General features: G+C 47.3%; 1 protein-coding gene across 2 annotated transcripts in view; it reads left to right on the forward strand.

Moving 5' to 3' along the window:
* PTPRA (protein tyrosine phosphatase receptor type A) overlaps nucleotides 1–18,156 on the forward strand; it is a 147,235-nt gene that overhangs the window by 109,498 nt on the left and 19,581 nt on the right. For both annotated transcript variants that reach the window (XM_073586738.1, XM_073586739.1), the window contains 10 exons: nucleotides 562–652; nucleotides 983–1,059; nucleotides 10,447–10,483; nucleotides 10,607–10,704; nucleotides 10,931–11,050; nucleotides 13,168–13,334; nucleotides 14,957–15,092; nucleotides 15,196–15,345; nucleotides 15,990–16,083; nucleotides 16,437–16,513. In XM_073586738.1, coding sequence (XP_073442839.1) covers nucleotides 562–652; nucleotides 983–1,059; nucleotides 10,447–10,483; nucleotides 10,607–10,704; nucleotides 10,931–11,050; nucleotides 13,168–13,334; nucleotides 14,957–15,092; nucleotides 15,196–15,345; nucleotides 15,990–16,083; nucleotides 16,437–16,513 — 1,047 coding nt within the window. The remainder of the gene's footprint in view (nucleotides 1–561; nucleotides 653–982; nucleotides 1,060–10,446; nucleotides 10,484–10,606; nucleotides 10,705–10,930; nucleotides 11,051–13,167; nucleotides 13,335–14,956; nucleotides 15,093–15,195; nucleotides 15,346–15,989; nucleotides 16,084–16,436; nucleotides 16,514–18,156) is intronic.

Here is an 18,156-nt window from a genome sequence, read left to right on the forward strand (position 1 = left end):
AAAAGAAAGCAAAATGGAAATATCAAATATTTTTGGATTTTTTTTTTTTATATATTTTCTTGTTTTTCTTATATATAGTTACAGAAATTTATTTAATAATAAATAATATAAGAAATATTTGATGGATTTTTATGACTCCGGATGATAATGATCAGTGCCAAACATACATAGCTATAAATAATGAGCATCAGTTGAATAAAAATAAAAGAAAATCCCAAAATAAAGCTTAAATACACATTATATATTTTATCAAATATGTTCCATAAAAGTGCCACCTTTTATCAAGTACTTCTTCCACAAAAGCAGAAACCAATATCTTATAAAGGAAGCTAAAAAATGCAAAATGATGCTTTCTGAAAAACTGCAGTACCAAAGCCAATCCACCAGATGGCAGTACATTCCATGAGATTCTTCTGCACTGAAGCTGCTCATCCACCAGAGCCCAATGTTCAGGGGTCTGGTTATTGATGTCATTATCAGGGGCCTCCTGACAGTAATTTTGGGGTAGACAGGGGGGTCTGTTAAAGTGTCCCCATCTTTTTAAACTTTTTCTGTGTCCAGGCACTGCCGGCCTGCCCCATCCAAGCTACCTGTGAAGCCGCCTCGAAGGAAGAGAACAAGGAGAAGAACAGATATGTGAACATCTTACCTTGTGAGTAAGAAAACATCAATTCCAGCTTTAACACTTTGTGTACCTGCGGTCTCCACTAGGGGGAGCTAACTGCATTCTGTGTTCATTACTGAGCAGAATGAATGCGGTGAGCTCCCTCTAGTGGTGACAGCAGGAAGTCCATCATTATTTTACGAGTGTGCAGTAGGTTTGGGAACTCTTTCTGGCTGCTGTAAGAGATAAATGTAAAAAAAAGTCAATGGTGATTATTTTTTTAATCTTTTTAAAAGAGCGGACATTGCCCTTTAAATTTTTCATAAGACTCCTTTAATAGCTGCACATGGACGCGACTCCTCTGATCTTTCGTTGCAGATGATCATTCCAGACTTCACTTGAGTCCCATCGAAGGAGTTCCAGATTCCGACTACATTAACGCCTCCTTCATCAACGTAAGTTTGGAACTTTAGCTTTTCCATAAATTTCTTTAATCCAGAACTTTTTTTTTTTTCTTCATGGAGGGTTCCGGATTAAAAATAATCCATATTATCGATGTTGCTATCACTTTTTCACCTATTCATCAGATTTACGGTAGAAATCTTAGTCTGATGGGGTGAAATATTATTATTACTAGATGGTGGCCCGATTCTAACGCATCGGGTATTCTAGAATATGTATGCAGCTTATGTTTGAAGATTTAATAATAATGCAATAATGCACCCCCCAATCCTGATGTGCATGGTCCCCTCACCCCCCAATCCTGGTATGCATGGTCCCCCTCACCCCCCAATCCTGGTATGCATGGTCCCCTCACCCCACAATCCTGGTATGCATGGTCCCCTCACCCCCCAATCCTGGTATGCATGGTCCTCTCACCCCCCAATCCTGATGTGCATGCTACCCCTCAACCCCCTATCCTGGTATGCATGGTCCCCTCACCCCCCAATCCTGGTATGCATGGTTCTCTTACCCCCAATCCTGATGTGCATGCTACCCCTCAACCCCCTATCCTGGTATGCATGGTACCCCTCACCCCCCAGTCCTGGAATGCATGGTACCCCTCACCCCCCCCCCCAATCCTGGTATGCATGGTCCCCTCACCCCCCAATCCTGGTATGCATGGTCCCCCTCACCCCCCAGTCCTGGAATGCATGGTCCCCTCACCCCCCCCAGTCCTGGAATGCATGGTCCCCTCACCCCCCCCCAGTCCTGGAATGCATGGTCCCCTCACCCCCCTTTCCTGGTATGCATGGTCCCCTCACCCCCCCCCCCAATCCTGGTATGCATGGTCCCCTCACCCCCCAGTCCTGGAATGCATGGTCCCCCCACCCCCCAGTGCTGGAATGCATGGTCCCCTCACCCCCCCCCAATCCTGGTATGCATGGTCCCCTCACCCCCCCCATCCTGGTATGCATGGTCCCCTCACCCCCCCATCCTGGTATGCATGGTCCCCTCACCCCCCCATCCTGGTATGCATGGTCCCCTCACCCCCCCCAATCCTGGTATGCATGGTCCCCTCACCCCCCAGTCCTGGAATGCATGGTCCCCTCACCCCCCAGTGCTGGAATGCATGGTCCCCTCACCCCCCCCAATCCTGGAATGCATGGTCCCCTCACCCCCCCCAATCCTGGTATGCATGGTCCTCTCACCCCCCCCTATCCTGGTATGCATGGTCCTCTCACCCCCCCCTATCCTGGTATGCATGGTCCTCTCACCCCCCCCTATCCTGGTATGCATGGTCCCCTCACCCCCCCAGTCCTGGAATGCATGGTCCCCTCACCCCCCAGTGCTGGAATGCATGGTCCTCTCACCCCCCCCAATCCTGGTATGCATGGTCCTCTCACCCCCCCCTATCCTGGTATGCATGGTCCTCTCACCCCCCCCTATCCTGGTATGCATGGTCCCCTCACCCCCCCATCCTGGTATGCATGGTCCTCTCACCCCCCCCTATCCTGGTATGCATGGTCCCCTCACCCCCCCCAGTCCTGGAATGCATGGTCCCCTCACCCCCCAGTGCTGGAATGCATGGTCCCCTCACCCCCCCCAATCCTGGTATGCATGGTCCCCTCACCCCCCTTTCCTGGTATGCATGGTCCCCTCACCCCCCCCAATCCTGGTATGCATGGTCCCCTCACCCCCCCCAATCCTGGTATGCATGGTCCTCTCACCCCCCCCATCCTGGTATGCATGGTCCTCTCACCCCCCCCAATCCTGGTATGCATGGTCCCCTCACCCCCCTATCCTGGTATGCATGGTCCCCTCACCCCCCCATCCTGGTATGCATGGTCCTCTCACCCCCCCCAATCCTGGTATGCATGGTCCCCTCACCCCCCTATCCTGGTATGCATGGTCCCCTCACCCCCCCATCCTGGTATGCATGGTCCTCTCACCCCCCCCTATCCTGGTATGCATGGTCCTCTCACCCCCCCCTATCCTGGTATGCATGGTCCTCTCACCCCCCCCCCCCCATCCTGGTATGCATGGTCCTCTCACCCCCCCCCCCCCCCCATCCTGGTATGCATGGTCCTCTCACCCCACCCCCCCCATCCTGGTATGCCTGGTCCCCTCACCCCCCTTTCCGTGTAGCAGAGACCAATCAGCGTCGCGGCCCTCTAGCATGTAAAAAAATATTAAAAAAGATAAGTTATTCTCACCTTCCGACGGCCTCCTGTCTTCCTTCCACGCGCCCGGCCTCACGTTCCCAGTAATGCTTTGCGGCTTAGACCGCTGATGACGTCAGTCTTCTTTCTCGCTCTCGCGAGAGTGACGTCATCAGCGGGCTCGTGGAAGGAAGACAGGAGGCCGTTGGAAGATGAGAATAACCTTTTTTTTTTTTTTTTTTTTAATTTTAATTCTCTTTTTTACAGATCAATGCCTGCGCCCGATTGAGCGCTGCACCCGACTGCGCCTGCCGCTGATTGGTTGCGGCCTGGCGGATTATTAGATTATTATGCATTTATATAGCGCCATTTATTCCATGGCGCTTTACATGTGAAAAGGGGAAATATAGACAAGTATAATAAACATGTGTAAGACAAGGGACACACAAGTACATAAGGAGAGGGGACCCTGCCTGTGAGCGCTCACAGTCTACAGGGATGGGTGAGGATACAGTAGGAGAGGGTAGAGCAGGTCGTGCGGTGGTTCAGTAGACCAAGGATCATTGCAGGCTGTAGGCTTGTCGGAACAGGTGGGTCTTGAGGTTCTTTTTGAAGGTTTCCGTTGATGGTGAGAGTCTGATGTGTTGCTGAAGGGAGTTCCAAAGTATGGGCGAAGCACGGGAGAAGTCTTTTGTATGCGGTTGTGGGAAGATGATCTTGAGATGATCATAGGTTGCGTGCGTGCGGGTAGGTACCTAGAGACCATGTCACAGATGTATGGAGGAGACAGGTTGTGGATGGCTTTGTATGTCATGGTTAGGGTTTTGAATTGTAGCCTCTGGGCAATAGGAAGCCAGTGAAGGGCCTGGCATAGGGGGGAGGATGGGGAATAGTGGGGAGACAGGTGGATTAGTCGGGCAGCAGAGTGTAGGATGGACTGGAGCGGTGCCAGAGTGCTAGAGGGGAGGCCAGAGAGTAGGAGGTTGCAGTAGTCGAGGCGGGAGATAAGGGTGTGCACTTGTGTTTTTGTGGTTTCGTGGTTGAGGAATGAGCGGATCCGGGAAATATTTTTGAGTTTGAGGCGGCAGGAGGAGGTGAGGGCTTGGATATGTGGTTTGAAAGAGAGCGCAGAGTCGAGGATCACCCCAAGGTACCGAGCGTGCGGGACTGGGGAAAGAGAGCAGCCGTTGACATTGATGGATAGGTAGAGTGAGATGGGGGAAAGATGATGAATTCTGTTTTGTCCATGTTCAGTTTGAGAAAGCGAGCAGAGAAGAAGGCTGAGATAGCAGACAGACATTGTGGGATTTCAGTCAGTAAGGAGCAGGGCTGTGGAGTCGGTAAGCCACAGTTGCGACTCCGACTCCTGGATTTTATCAGACTCCGACTCCTTCATAAATGGCCAATTCATAACAACAAATTTACTGTTGTAAAATATTAAACATCGTGCTTATTCAGTTTCTCACCATCATATAAGTAATCAGACCACTTAGAGCAAAAACTACATTTATTAGAATACAATTAGAATATAGCAAATAACTTTTATAAACTTTTCTAAACTGTAAGTAAATATGCAATAAACACTTTTATGCAGTTAATAAGAAGAAATCTATAAATTTGTCCTCAGAACAAGTATTGCCTCTGTCAGATCCTCCTTCATGGATGCCCTCAAATCTGATCTAATTATTTTGAGAGCAGAGAACAACCTCTCTACAATAACTTGTGTTGGTGGCAAAGCAGTAACCACTCGGGCAACATCTCTGACAATGTCAGGATACAGAGGACTTGCTTGTTGCACTGTTATTTTTGATGAACGGTCAAATTTCTCAATTTCTTTTAGTGCACATGAAAAATTCTGCTGAATTGTACTGGCTGTGTTCCTTGATGGGGATGACTCTTCTATGCGGGAACGCTTTGCACGGTCCTTGTGATCCAAATATTTTTCGAAATTAAATTCTTCATCAGTTCATGATGAGGGTGAAGATGTGGCAGGACGACCAAATTCTTCTTGTTCCTCCTGACTGTTCTGCAACCCTTTCATCCTTACTGCTATTTCAAATAGAGCTTCTTTTCCTTTACTTAGCTATTGATCATCTAGAAGAATCCGATGCATTGGGTCTACATAAACAGCTGCCAAAAGAATGTTATTTTGTAATAGTAGCTCCTCTCTCCGTTTCATTGATGTAGCAATGCCACTTGCAATTAACCCTCCTCTTTGGGACAGGCGAAAGATCAGGTTCTTCCACTCCTTTAAGAAAATACCTGGAGTTAAGTCCTCTGCTTGTAATTTTTTTAGTCACTGTAAATGGGTGCTCTAGCAATTTTTCCAGCTCAGTCACCTGATTCCACTGACTTTCATTTAGCGTCAGTTGAGGGTTAGCCATGTCTACAAGAAAGCTTTTCAGTTCAACCAAGCGCTGAATCATTAAGTACTGCCCCATCGTGTGGCTTGATCAATAATTGCCCCTTTTCCAGCACGTCTCTTCAAAATTGAGTCAACTTTAGGGGTTCTGGCAACAGTAGCCAGTTTTCTCACCTTGCCAATCAGTGCAGCAGCATGTCCTTCTTGCAGACTGTCTCTTATAGCCAGCTGTAGCGTATGCACAACACAGCGCATGTTATGAATGAAAGAACATATTGACACAGTTTCAACAAGATCATCTAAACTATCATGTTGCTGTTCATCTGAAGCAACTTCAGTTTGCTCCTCAGTTACAATACTGTGTTCCTCTATTTCAAACATTTCTGTGTCTGTGGACCCAGAATGTTCTTCTAGCTGCTGGTCACCATCATTACTCTCATTCATTAGCTTAATAGTACTTATCATATTTGAAGCATTGTCAGTTACGACAGAAAGAACTTGCTCTTTTTTAAGTTCATAGTCTTGCAGAACCTTTTCCACCAAGACCTGGAGAAACTCACTGGTGTGATGAGCTTTGGTGTCTCTTACTGCCAATGTCTTGGTAACTATTTCATTTTTGTCACAAACAAATCGGACATTGATGGCAAAATAGTTCACTCTGTGACGTGTGCAGGCATCCATTTTAAGAAACAGAAAGCGTCCCTTGAGAGTTTTTTTAAGTTCTTCCTTTTGTTTAAAAGCTTCTTCGATTACTAATTTTCTAATACTCTCTCTCTCCAGAGAAACACCAAGCTTGCGGGCCATTTCCCCATTCAGACACATAAAAGCTGGTCGTGAAAATAATGAAATAGGCACACTATCCTTTACAACAAGCTCTATGATCTGTTTTTTAAATGTATCTACTGTCATTGTCACAGTAACTTTGTCACTGACAAAATATCTTGCAACTGATGGCTGCAAAGTTCTCTGCTCCTTTGTTTGGCTGGAAGAGCTGGGCACTGGTTCATTGGTTTGGATGCAGTCTTTCTCATCCACTGCTTTCAGTACTTCTGGATGAAAGCACTGTAAATATCTCTTTAGATTAGAAGCTCTGGTAGGAGCATTTTTATCTTTGCCTGAATATGCACTCATCTTGGCTTCACAGCATTTGTTTTCGTCTGGATCATTTGTCATACACTGAAAGACATATAATGTTTTCTATCTTGAGTGATGGTGAAATGTTCAAATACAGCTGATTTAATGTGATGCTTCTTTGACATTCTCAGGTTTTTAATTCTGCATTCACAATCCAAATGACAATTGTTTTTCCTAAAAACAATTGTACAAAATTATTGCCAGGTCGTACAACTGATATAGTGGTCAGTAATACTGTTATTATTCCTCATGTACTCACAGTTAACTGATGCAAAGTTTGTTGAAAGGATAATACTTCTTACAGTCTTCCTCTTCTGAGTAGCAGGCAGCTGTGAGATGCTTGGAAGACGCACACCTAGTATGATCTAGTCTAGAGGAGGAGCTTTACTACTAAGAATTTGCAACACATTTTCACTTTCAGTTTCATACATTGTAAGTAGGGGGGTTGGGGCAGCATGAGGTTAACCAAGTATAAGATTAGATAAGGGCAGTGGAGAACAGTGACACACAAGAAGTAAGAAATGTCTCTATCTCCAGCAGAACTGCTTATCACTGTTGTTCATAGTTTGATAGAACATATATATTTGAGTAACATTTATAAAATTCATATGAAAGTTCAATTATGAAATATTAATACATTTTTTTTAAAGCTGGAGTCGGTACATTTCTACCGACTCAGACTCCGACTCCAACCAAAACTAACTCCGACTCCGACTCCACAGCCCTGGTAAGGAGGCGAGGTCGGGTCCAGATAGGTAAATCTGCGTGTCATCGGCATAGAGGTGATACTGCAAACCGTGGGATTCTATGAGCTGTCCCAAGCCGTAGGTGTAGATGGAGAATAGTAGGGGTCCTAGGACAGAGCCTTGGGGAACACCGACAGACAGGGGGTGAGGTGAGGAGGTGGTGTGTGAGAGGGAGACACTAAATGTTCGGTCTGTTAGGTATGATGAGATCCAAGATAGGGCCAGGTCTGTGATGCCAAGAGATGAGTCTGTAGCAGGAGGGAATGGTCTACGGTGTCGAAGGCAGAGGACAGGTCCAGGAGAAGGAGGACAGAGTAGTGTTGCTTGCTTTTGGCGGTTAGTAAGTCGTTAGTGACTTTAGTTAGGGCAGTTTCAGGTGAGTGATGCGGTCGGAAGCCAGATTGTAACCGGTCAAAGAGGGAACAGGAGGAGAGGTGGGAGGACAGTTCAAGATATACATGCTGTTCCAGTAGTTTTGAGGTGTAAGGGAGAAGAGATATCGGGCGATAGACACAGAGGATGGGTCAAGGGAGGGCTTTTTGAGGATGGGTGTGATTGAGGCATGTTTGAAGGATGAGGGAAAGACACCATTTGTAAGTGAAAGGTTGAAGAGATGGGTTAGGGTTGGGATGAAGACTGTGGCCAAATTAGGGATGAGGTGAGACGGGAGTGGGTCGAGGGCACAAGTGGTGAGGTGTGATCTTGACATGAGGGTGGAGAGCTGATCTTCTGTCATGGTGGAGAAGCTGGCTTTTGCAGAACAGGGCTGAGCGGCTAAGAGGGGCATTGGTGGCTGTGGGCCAAAGTTTTGTCTGATCGTGTCGATCTTCTGCTTAAAGAAGGAGGCAAAGTCTTCAGCAGAAATGAGAGGAGGGGGAGGAGGTGTTGCGGGACGGAGTAGAGAGTTGAAAGTGTTGAAGAGCTGTTTAGGGTTGTGAGACAGGGAGGATATGAGAGATGCGAAGTAAGTTTGTTTTGTGGCAGAGAGCGTGGACTTAAAGCTGGCAAGGGACTGCTTGTATGCGCTGAAGTGCTCAGTAGAATGGGTTCTCTTCCATCTCCGCTCAGCGGCCCTGGAAACCCGTCTCAGTTCTTTGGTCAGGCTGCCAGGGCTGCCTGTTGATTGTTCAAGTTTTGCTCTGTGTGAGGGGGGGCAGCCAAATCAAGTGTTGCTGTTATTGTGGTGTTATAAAAAGTGGCATGAAGGGAAGCTATGTCTGTAAGGCCTGTTTCACACTTCCGTTTTTTCAAATCCGTCAAAATCCGTTGGTTTCCGTAAAAAAACGGATCCGCCATTTTTTTGCAGGATCCGTTTTTTTTGTCCCATAGACTTCCATTAGTGGTTACCGCGGATCCGTCAAAAAAACGGATCCGTTTTTTTAAAAACGGATCCGTTTGCATCAGTTTCCGTCAAAAAAACGGAAACGGATCCGTTTGGCGGACACAAAAACGGAAGTGTGAAACAGGCCTTAGAGGGAGAAGGGACTCAGAGAGTGATTGTAAATTGAGGTGTTTGAGATTCCTGCGAGGGTGAGCGAGTTTATGGAGCGGGGGTTGCGCAGTAGGAGAGGAGAGGGGAGAGAATGTCAGTAGGTTGTGGTCAGACAGGGGGAGGGGTGAGTTATTGAGATTAGTGAGGGAACAGAGACGAGTGAAGATAATGTCCAGCGTGTGACCATCTTTGTGAGTGGCCGCAGAGGACCATTGAGTGAGGCCGAGGGAAGACGTGAGCGATAGTTTAGAGGCAGCCGGGGTGGAAGTGTCAATGGGGATGTGGAAGTGTCAATGGGGATGTTGAAGTCGCCCATGATGATGGTGGGGATGTCAGCAGAAAGGAAATGGAGTAGCCAGATGGTGAAGTGGTCGAGAAAGGTGGAGATGGCTAGTTCTGGGGGGCGGTAGATGACAGCCAGTTGGAGGGGGAATAGATGCGGACGGAGTGCACCTCAAACGAGGGAAGAGTAGCGGATGGTGGCAGAGGAATTGGGGTAGAGGAGCAGGTATCAGACAGGAGCAAGCCAACTCCTCCACCACTTTTGTTGCTGGGATGAGGGGTGTGAGAAATGGAATCCGCCATAGGAAAGCGCAGCTGGAGAGGCTGTGTCAGAGGGAGTGAGCCATGTTTCAGTGATGGCGAGGAAGGAGAGTTTAATAAAGAGGTCATGGATAAACGATAGCGTGTTGCTGACAGAGCGTGCGTTCCATAGGGCTCCAGGTAAGGGGGTTGAGGGAGTGGGGGCAGGATGAATGGGTATGAGGTTATTATGGTTGCGAGGACGTGTAGAGGATCGTGGCAGGGTGGTAGAAGTGAGTGTAGGGAGGTGTTGAGGAGGGCCAGGATTTGGGGATACGTCGCCAGCAATAAGGAGTAACAGACAGAGCGTTAGAAGGTGGGAGCAGGATAGGACATGATGTGGCCGTGTGTGTCTGGAGAAAAAGGATTGTATGAGGAGGAACAGGTGTGGGGAGAATGGAGGGGGAGATGAATAGTTCCTTACTAGGAGGGGGGATTGCAGGAGTTAAGGAGAAAGAGTAGTATGGGGGTGATAGTAAAAAGAAGGCGAAACATTGTTGTGGTGTTATAGGCTGTTACCTTGCAGTCCAATTCAGAGTACTCAGAAATCTGTACTTTGAAATAAGGATTTTGAAATTGATGGAGCCGACTACGGCTGGAGCAGACCCATGGTGCTGAATACTGATTATCTTCCACAGTTGGGTCCTCGGGGGCGGGTTCATCAATCATGAGGGCGGTCCTCTAGATGAGACTGCCCCCACTGAGACACGTAATGTTTCTGTCCACTTTTCCTGCGTTGTAATCAGTTACAACTTAAGAGGGTCACAGGCAGATAACTTCTCCCTCTTCGCTAAACCTCTTCTCAGTGTGCCGGCCCTTTAATTTCAATTTATTATTTTTTTTACACTTGATTATGTTGTTGTTTTTCTATCAGTTTCATTCTTTCTTGTGTTTTTTTTTTTTTTTTTGTTCTGTCTCCTTAGGGTTACCAAGAGAAGAACAAGTTTATAGCAGCCCAAGGTAAGAAGGAAGTTTCCTCGTGGTCTGTATTTCACATTCGGGGGGCTTTTATATTTCTTAAAGGGACATTACATGCAAAAATGATATCTTTACTTTTTTTTTTTTTATCCCAATAAATTCTAGGTCCAAAAGAAGAAACTGTGAACGATTTCTGGAGGATGATTTGGGAACAGAATACGGCGACCATAGTCATGGTGACAAACCTGAAAGAAAGGAAGGAGGTGAGGATTTTTGGCAGACAGTTGGGCTGTGTCCTAAAGTATCCATATACTAGATATCATTAGTCTATAGGTCGTGTCCAGTATTGCATGTATGTCTCATGAAAAGGACTAAAGCTGAGCTGCAATACCAGACACGGCCTGTTTCGCAAGAGCGGCACTGTTTCTGGGTTAAAAAAATAAATAAATAATGACTTTGTTACTGATTGTGCTTTTGTGTGTCTCACAGTGTAAATGTGCCCAGTACTGGCCGGACCAGGGGTGCTGGACGTATGGAAATATCCGCGTGTCTGTGGAAGATATGACCGTCCTGGTGGATTACACCGTACGGAAGTTCTGCATCCAGCAGGTACTGAATCAACCTGTGATGGCCACCAGGGGGCGATGCTGTGCAGGGCAACTGATTTTTTTTTTTTTTTTTGTGTATATATATATATATATATATATATATATATATATATATATATATATATATATATATATATATATATATATATATATATATATATACAGTGCCTACAAGTAGTATTCAACCCCCTGCAGATTTAGCGGGTTTGATAAGATGCAAATAAGTTAGAGCCTTCAAACTTCACACAAGAGCAGGATTTATTAACAGATGCATAAATCTTACAAACCAAAAAGTTATGTTGCTCAGTTAAATTTTAAACATACAAGTGTGGGTCAATTATTATTCAACCCCTAGGTTTAATATTTTGTGGAATAACCCTTGTTTGTAATTACAGCTAATAATCGTCTTTTATAAGACCTGATCAGGCCGGCACAGGTCTCTGGAGTTATCTTGGCCCACTCCTCCATGCAGATCTTCTCCAAGTTATCTAGGTTCTTTGGGTGTCTCATGTGGACTTTAATCTTGAGCTCCTTCCACAAGTTTTCAATTGGGTTAAGGTCAGGAGACTGACTAGGCCACTCCAACACCTTGATTTTTTGCCTCTTGAACTAGGCCTTGGTTTTCTTGGCTGTGTGCTTTGGGTCGTTGTCTTGTTGGAAGATGAAATGACGACCCATCTTAAGATCCTTGATGGAGGAGCGGAGGTTCTTGGCCAAAATCTCCAGGTAGGCCGTGCTATCCATCTTCGGATGGATGCGGACCAGATGGCCAGGCCCCTTGGCTGAGAAACAGCCCCACAGCATGATGCTGCCACCACCATGCTTGACTGTAGGGATGGTATTCTTGGGGTCGTATGCAGTGCCATCCAGTCTCCAAACGTCACGTGTGTGGTTGGCACCAAAGATCTCGATCTTGGTCTCATCAGACCAGAGAACCTTGAACCAGTCTGTCTCAGAGTCCTCCAAGTGATCATGAGCAAACTGTAGACGAACCTTGACATGACGCTTTGAAAGTAAAGGTACCTTACGGGCTCGTCTGGAACGGAGACCATTGCGGTGGAGTACGTTACTTATGGTATTGACTGAAACCAATGTCCCCACTGCCATGAGATCTTCCCGGAGCTCCTTCCTTGTTGTCCTTGGGTTAGCCTTGACTCTTCGGACAAGCCTGGCCTCGGCACGGGAGGAAACTTTCAAAGGCTGTCCAGGCCGTGGAAGGCTAACAGTAGTTCCATAAGCCTTCCACTTCCGGATGATGCTCCCAACAGTGGAGACAGGTAGGCCCAACTCCTTGGAAAGGGTTTTGTACCCCTTGCTAGCCTTGTGACCCTCCACGATCTTGTCTCTGATGGCCTTGGAATGCTCCTTTGTCTTTCCCATGTTGACCATGTATGAGTGCTGTTCACAAGTTTGGGGAGGGTCTTAAATAGTCAGAAAAGGCTGGAAAAAGAGATAATTAATCCAAACATGTGAAGCTCATTGTTCTTTGTGCCTGAAATACTTCTTAATACTTTAGGGGAACCAAACAGAATTCTGGTGGTTTGAGGGGTTGAATAATAAATGACCCTCTGAATAAACTTTTCACAATTTAAAAAAAATTTAAACAAAGAAATAACATTCTTTTTTGCTGCAGTGCATTTCACACTTCCAGGCTGATCTACAGTCCAAATGTCACAATGCCAAGTTAATTCCGAATGTGTAAACCTGCTAAATCTGCAGGGGGTTGAATACTACTTGTAGGCACTGTATATATTATATATTGATCCCCCTGTTTTGGGCTTTTTAACTCCTTCATGACCAAATGATTTTCACATTTCTTTAAATGTATGTCTATATATTAGAGAGAGATGAAATTTTGAACCATCCCTTTAATTTTACCGTATAATGGACGGGAAAAAATTCCAAGAGCTGTGAAATGGAGGGGATAAAAAAAATTTTGCCTGTTTGTATTTTGTTGTTTTTTTTTTTATATTCAATCTCCAGTAAAAATTACCAGAGTTTATGATTACAGGGATAAAAGAAAAAAAAAATTAATAAATTAAAAATTTGCAAACGAGCAGCCCTCCTCATGGTCCGGGGGCCGCTCGCAGGTGTAACGTTCTGTCTCTCTTCTTCCAGGTCGGTGATGTCTCCAATAAGAAACCTCAGCGCCTTGTCACCCAGTTCCACTTCACCAGCTGGCCTGATTTTGGGGTGCCTTTTACTCCCATAGGGATGTTAAAATTTCTGAAAAAAGTGAAAACCTGTAACCCGCAGTACGCCGGACCCATCGTAGTGCACTGCAGGTCAGTGAGCAGTCGCAGCGCCGCCCACGCGGTACAGTGTCATCATTGCTGCATGTTGCACACATGACGTCGTGCTAAGCCGGGTGATCAGAAGAGGCGCCGGTGGGGGCATGGCGACAGGTGGAAGGCGGCTCACAGGGCTCCTGTCTGGCAGCCACACACCTTTTACATCACTGCGGGGTCCGGCTCCTACAAACCGGTCGTATCTTCCCTACAGACCCCATGAGAAGTATAAAGCTGCGTTCACACTCAGGTTTTTAACTTGGCTTTTTGATCGGATTCTGCCCCAAGTTCTTTTTTTTTTTTCTGACGCGATTTTGAAAATCACATGGAGATTCTGACCCGGGCTCGATACTGAAGTCAAAAGGCTGCAAATGGAAAAAAAAAAAAGCTTGGAAAAAAATACTGATTACTTGTAAAACCTCGGAAAAACCATATTGATCGCTTCTGAAAACCACCTCCTAAGCCTGCGCTCATCCTGGAGTATATCCCACGGCCCCACAGGAAAACCTGCAACAGAACTGCAGCAATCACAGACTTACATTTGGTTTTGTTTTTTTATATGCATTTTTGGGGTGTCATAGTTTTTTTCCCAATAACTTTTTTTTTTTTTTAATTGTGGCCTGTCCTTCCTCCATGACGTCACATCTCCTCTCTGTAAAAAGACACAACTGGTATTCTGAAGTTGAATAGTAATGTAGTGAGCGAAGTAACACTCCCCCTCTCCAAAGCTGCTTCTTCAGCAGCCCTCTGCGTCTCCCCCCCGTGCTGCCCCAGCTGGCCCTCTGCGTCCTCCCCCGTGCTGGCCCTCTGCCTCTCCCCCCCCCCCCCCTGTGCTGCCCCACCTGGCCCTCTGCCTCCCCCCCCCCCCCCCCCTGTGCTGCCCCACCTGGCCCTCTGCCTCTCCCCCCCCGTGCTGCCCCAGCTGGCCCTCTGCGTCCTCCCCCGTGCTAGCCCTCTGCCTCTTCCCCCCCCCCCCCCCCCCGTGCTGCCCCAGCTGGCCCTCTGCATCCCCCCCCCCGTGCTACCGCACCTGGCCCTCTGCGTCTCCCCCCCGTGCTGCCCCAGCTGGCCCTCTGCGTCCTCCCCCGTGCTAGCCCTCTGCCTCTCCCCCCCCCGTGCTGCCCCAGCTGGCCCTCTGCATCCCCCCCCCCCCCCGTGCTACCGCACCTGGCCCTCTGCGTCTCCCCCCCGTGCTGCCGCAGCTGGCCCTCTGCGTCCTCCCCCGTGCTAGCCCTCCCCCCCCCCCCCCCCCCCCCCGTGCTGCCCCAGCTGGCCCTCTGCATCCCCCCCCCCCCCCGTGCTACCGCACCTGGCCCTCTGCGTCTCCCCCCCGTGCTGCCCCAGCTGGCCCTCTGCGTCCTCCCCCGTGCTAGCCCTCCCCCCCCCCCCCCCCCCCCGTGCTGCCCCAGCTGGCCCTCTGCGTCTCCCCCCCGTGCTGCCGCAGCTGGCTCTATGCATCGCCCCCATTCTCTCCATGGTGCCTCTGGCCCTGTGAATCCCACCCTCCCCTGTTGTCATCGGCCGCCTGCCCCTCGGTCCTTTGCGCTCGTCCTCTTGGGGTAAATCATTTCTCTGTGAGTTAGTCAGTCTGACAGTCCTGTGTTCCCGTGTATCTGCAGCGCCGGCGTGGGCCGCACCGGGACCTTCATCGTCATAGACGCCATGCTGGATATGATGAATGCAGAGAAGAAGGTGGATGTGTACGGGTTTGTCAGCCGGATCCGGGCTCAGCGCTGTCAGATGGTACAGACTGATGTACGTAGTAAGGGCCTCCGTGGTGGTGGTGGGGCCTCCAGGGTATAGTGGGGGCACCGGTCTCCTTGTGTACCCATAGTCACGCCGGCCTCCTCTCCCGCAGATGCAGTACGTCTTCATCTACCAAGCGCTGCTGGAACATTTCCTTTATGGAGACACCGAGCTGGAGGTGACATCCCTGGAAACCCATCTCCAGAAGTTGTACAATAAGATCCCCGGGACCCACAGCAATGGCCTCGAGGAGGAGTTCAAGGTCAGAACGTGTTCGGGTCGTCTCCTAGAGATGGGATTGACTGCCCTCAAATGCCCCAAAGACCCTCCAGGACATGCCCCACTGTACAACCCTTACCCCTGCTAACTGTATATAGAAGTGTTATCAGTCATTGTACAGGAGGAGGAGGTGAGCTGTGATATCACCTATTGTGAATGGTGGTTCCTGTGTTATCTCTATATAAAGGTGTCAGTGTAGAGGAGGAGGAGGTGAGCTGTGACATCACCTATTGTGAATGGTGGATCCTGTTATCTACTGCATATAGGGGCATTGTCAGTCATTGTACAGGAGGAGGAGGAGGTGAGCTGTGACATCACCTATTGTGAAAAGTGATAACACAGGATCCACCAATCTCCTGTATAATAGAGGTGGTGACTAGTCGAAAAGTCTCAGGTTATTAATATAGTGTGAAAATGTGTGTGTGTGTGTGTGTGTATATATGTATGTATGTATGTGTGTGTATATATATTTATTAGTATATAATATATATATATATATATATATATATAAATTACATTTTCCAATTTCCTATTTTTCACATTGCTATGCAGCCTGGATTCGCCTATGCCAATGCCCCCGGTGTCCTCCGGTGACCGTTATCTTTTCTGCTCTTTTGCTCATTACAGAAATTAACGTCCATTAAAATTCAGAACGACAAGATGAGGACGGGAAACCTGCCGGCCAACATGAAGAAGAACCGGGTCCTGCAGATAATCCCCTGTACGTCTCCCTGACTCCGGGTCCGGCCTTGGCAGATTAGTTTTAATATGTTGCGTGCATCGTTGATTTTAGAGGGGGCAAAATTGGCAGTTGCCTAAGGTGCACATATTCATGGGGGCTCGGGAGGAATCACAGCGGCCGGATACCGTCGTTCTATGCTAAATTCTGGTCACTAGATTACTGGAAATCCTCATTGCTGGTGGGAGTGGGGAGGGAAGGCATTATATTCCCCTAAAATTAGGACAATTGGTTTCTGTTGGCGAGCAGATGTTGGGGCCGGAAAGATCCGCACCCTAGAAAATAACTAATTTTTTTTTTTTTTTACCTTTTATTTTTTTTTTCTTTTTGACCAGATGAATTTAACAGAGTAATTATACCGGTAAAGAGAGGAGAAGAGAATACAGATTATGTGAACGCCTCCTTCATCGATGTAAGTGCCGCAGCCTCTGAGCTGATTGTCAAACATACGAAGATATATCATTATAGAATATATATTATTTTTTGCAGTAAGAAGAGCTTTTCTTTTCTTTTTTTTTTTTCCATTTTCTTTTTTAGCAAGAAAAAATCTTGCTAAAAGTTGTGTGTGTTTTATAGATTGGAGGCAACTTCCTAATATCGAGGTGAAAGCTGAGCTGGCGTACATCCCGATCACTGGGAGATCTGCTGCCGACACTGATCAGTCACTCCTCAGTCTGATCGGTGCAGGGCGGGAGAGGAGCGACCAGGACATTAACTCCTCAATAGTTCAGGGACCTTTCAGATTATATGATCAGTCATCGGCCGGGCAGGAACAGCTGTTTGTGTATATAGCAGGGCAGTGTATGTAGCGGGGTTGGATGTAGCAGGGACGTGTGTGCATATAGGCATGTAGCAGAGTTGTATGTGTGTGCGCGTTTACATGCATGTAGCAGGGCTGTGTGTGTGTGCGCCTGTAGCAGGGCTGTGTGTGTGTGGGGTCGTGTGTGTAGCAGGGCTGTGTCTGCAGACTCATGCATGTAGCAGGGCTGTGTCTGCAGACTCATGCATGTAGCAGGGCTGTGTGTGTTCAGGCTCAGGCATGTACAGTTGTGGCCAAAAGTATTGACACCCCTGCAATTGATAATACTCAGTTTCTTCCTGAAAATGATTCAAACACAAATTCTTTGGTATTATTATCTTCATTTAATTTGTCTTAAATGAAAAAACACAAAAAGAATTGTCCTAAAGCCAAATTTGATATAATTCCACACCAAACATAAAAAAGAGGGTGGACGAAAGTACTGGCACTGTTCGAAAAATCATGTGATGCTTCTCCTAATTTGTGTAAATAACAGCACCTGTAACTTACCTGTGGCACCTAACAGGTGTTGGCAATAACTAAATCACACTTGCAGCCAGTTGACATGGATTAAAGTTGACTCAACCTCTGTCCTGTGTCTTTGTGTGTACCACATTGAGCATGGAGAAAAGAAAGAAGACCAAAGAACTGTCTGAGGACTTGAGAAACCAAATTGTGAGGAAGCATGAGCAATCTCAAGGCTACAAGTCCATCTCCAAAGACCTGAATATTCCTGTGTCTACCGTGCGCAGTGTCATCAAGAAGTTTAAAGCCCATGGCACTGTGGCTAACCTCCCTAGATGTGGACGGTAACAAAAATTGACAAGAGATTTCAAGGCAAGATTGTGCGGATGTTGGATAAAGAACCTCGACTAACATCCAAACAAGTTCAAGCTGCCCTGCAGTCCGAGGGTACAACAGTGTCAACCCGTACTATCCGTCGGCGTCTGAATGAAAAGTGACTATGGTAGGAGACCCAGGAAGACCCCACTTCTTACCCCGAGACATAAAAAAACCAGGCTGGAGTTTGCCAAAACTTACCTGAAAAAGCCTAAAACGTTTTGGAAGAATGTTCTCTGGTCAGATGAGACAAAAGTAGAGCTTTTTGGCAAAGGCATCAACATAAAGTTTACAGGAGAAAAAAAGAGGCATTCAAAGAAAAGTACACGGTCCCTACAGTCAAACATGGCGGAGGTTCCCTGATGTTTTGGGGTTGCTTTGCTGCCTCTGGCACTGGACTGCTTGACCGTGTGCAT

Source organism: Dendrobates tinctorius, unplaced genomic scaffold, assembly GCF_039654945.1.
Source record: "Dendrobates tinctorius isolate UK_male_01 unplaced genomic scaffold, ASM3965494v1 ptg000095l, whole genome shotgun sequence".
NCBI classification, from domain to species: Eukaryota; Metazoa; Chordata; class Amphibia; order Anura; family Dendrobatidae; genus Dendrobates; species Dendrobates tinctorius.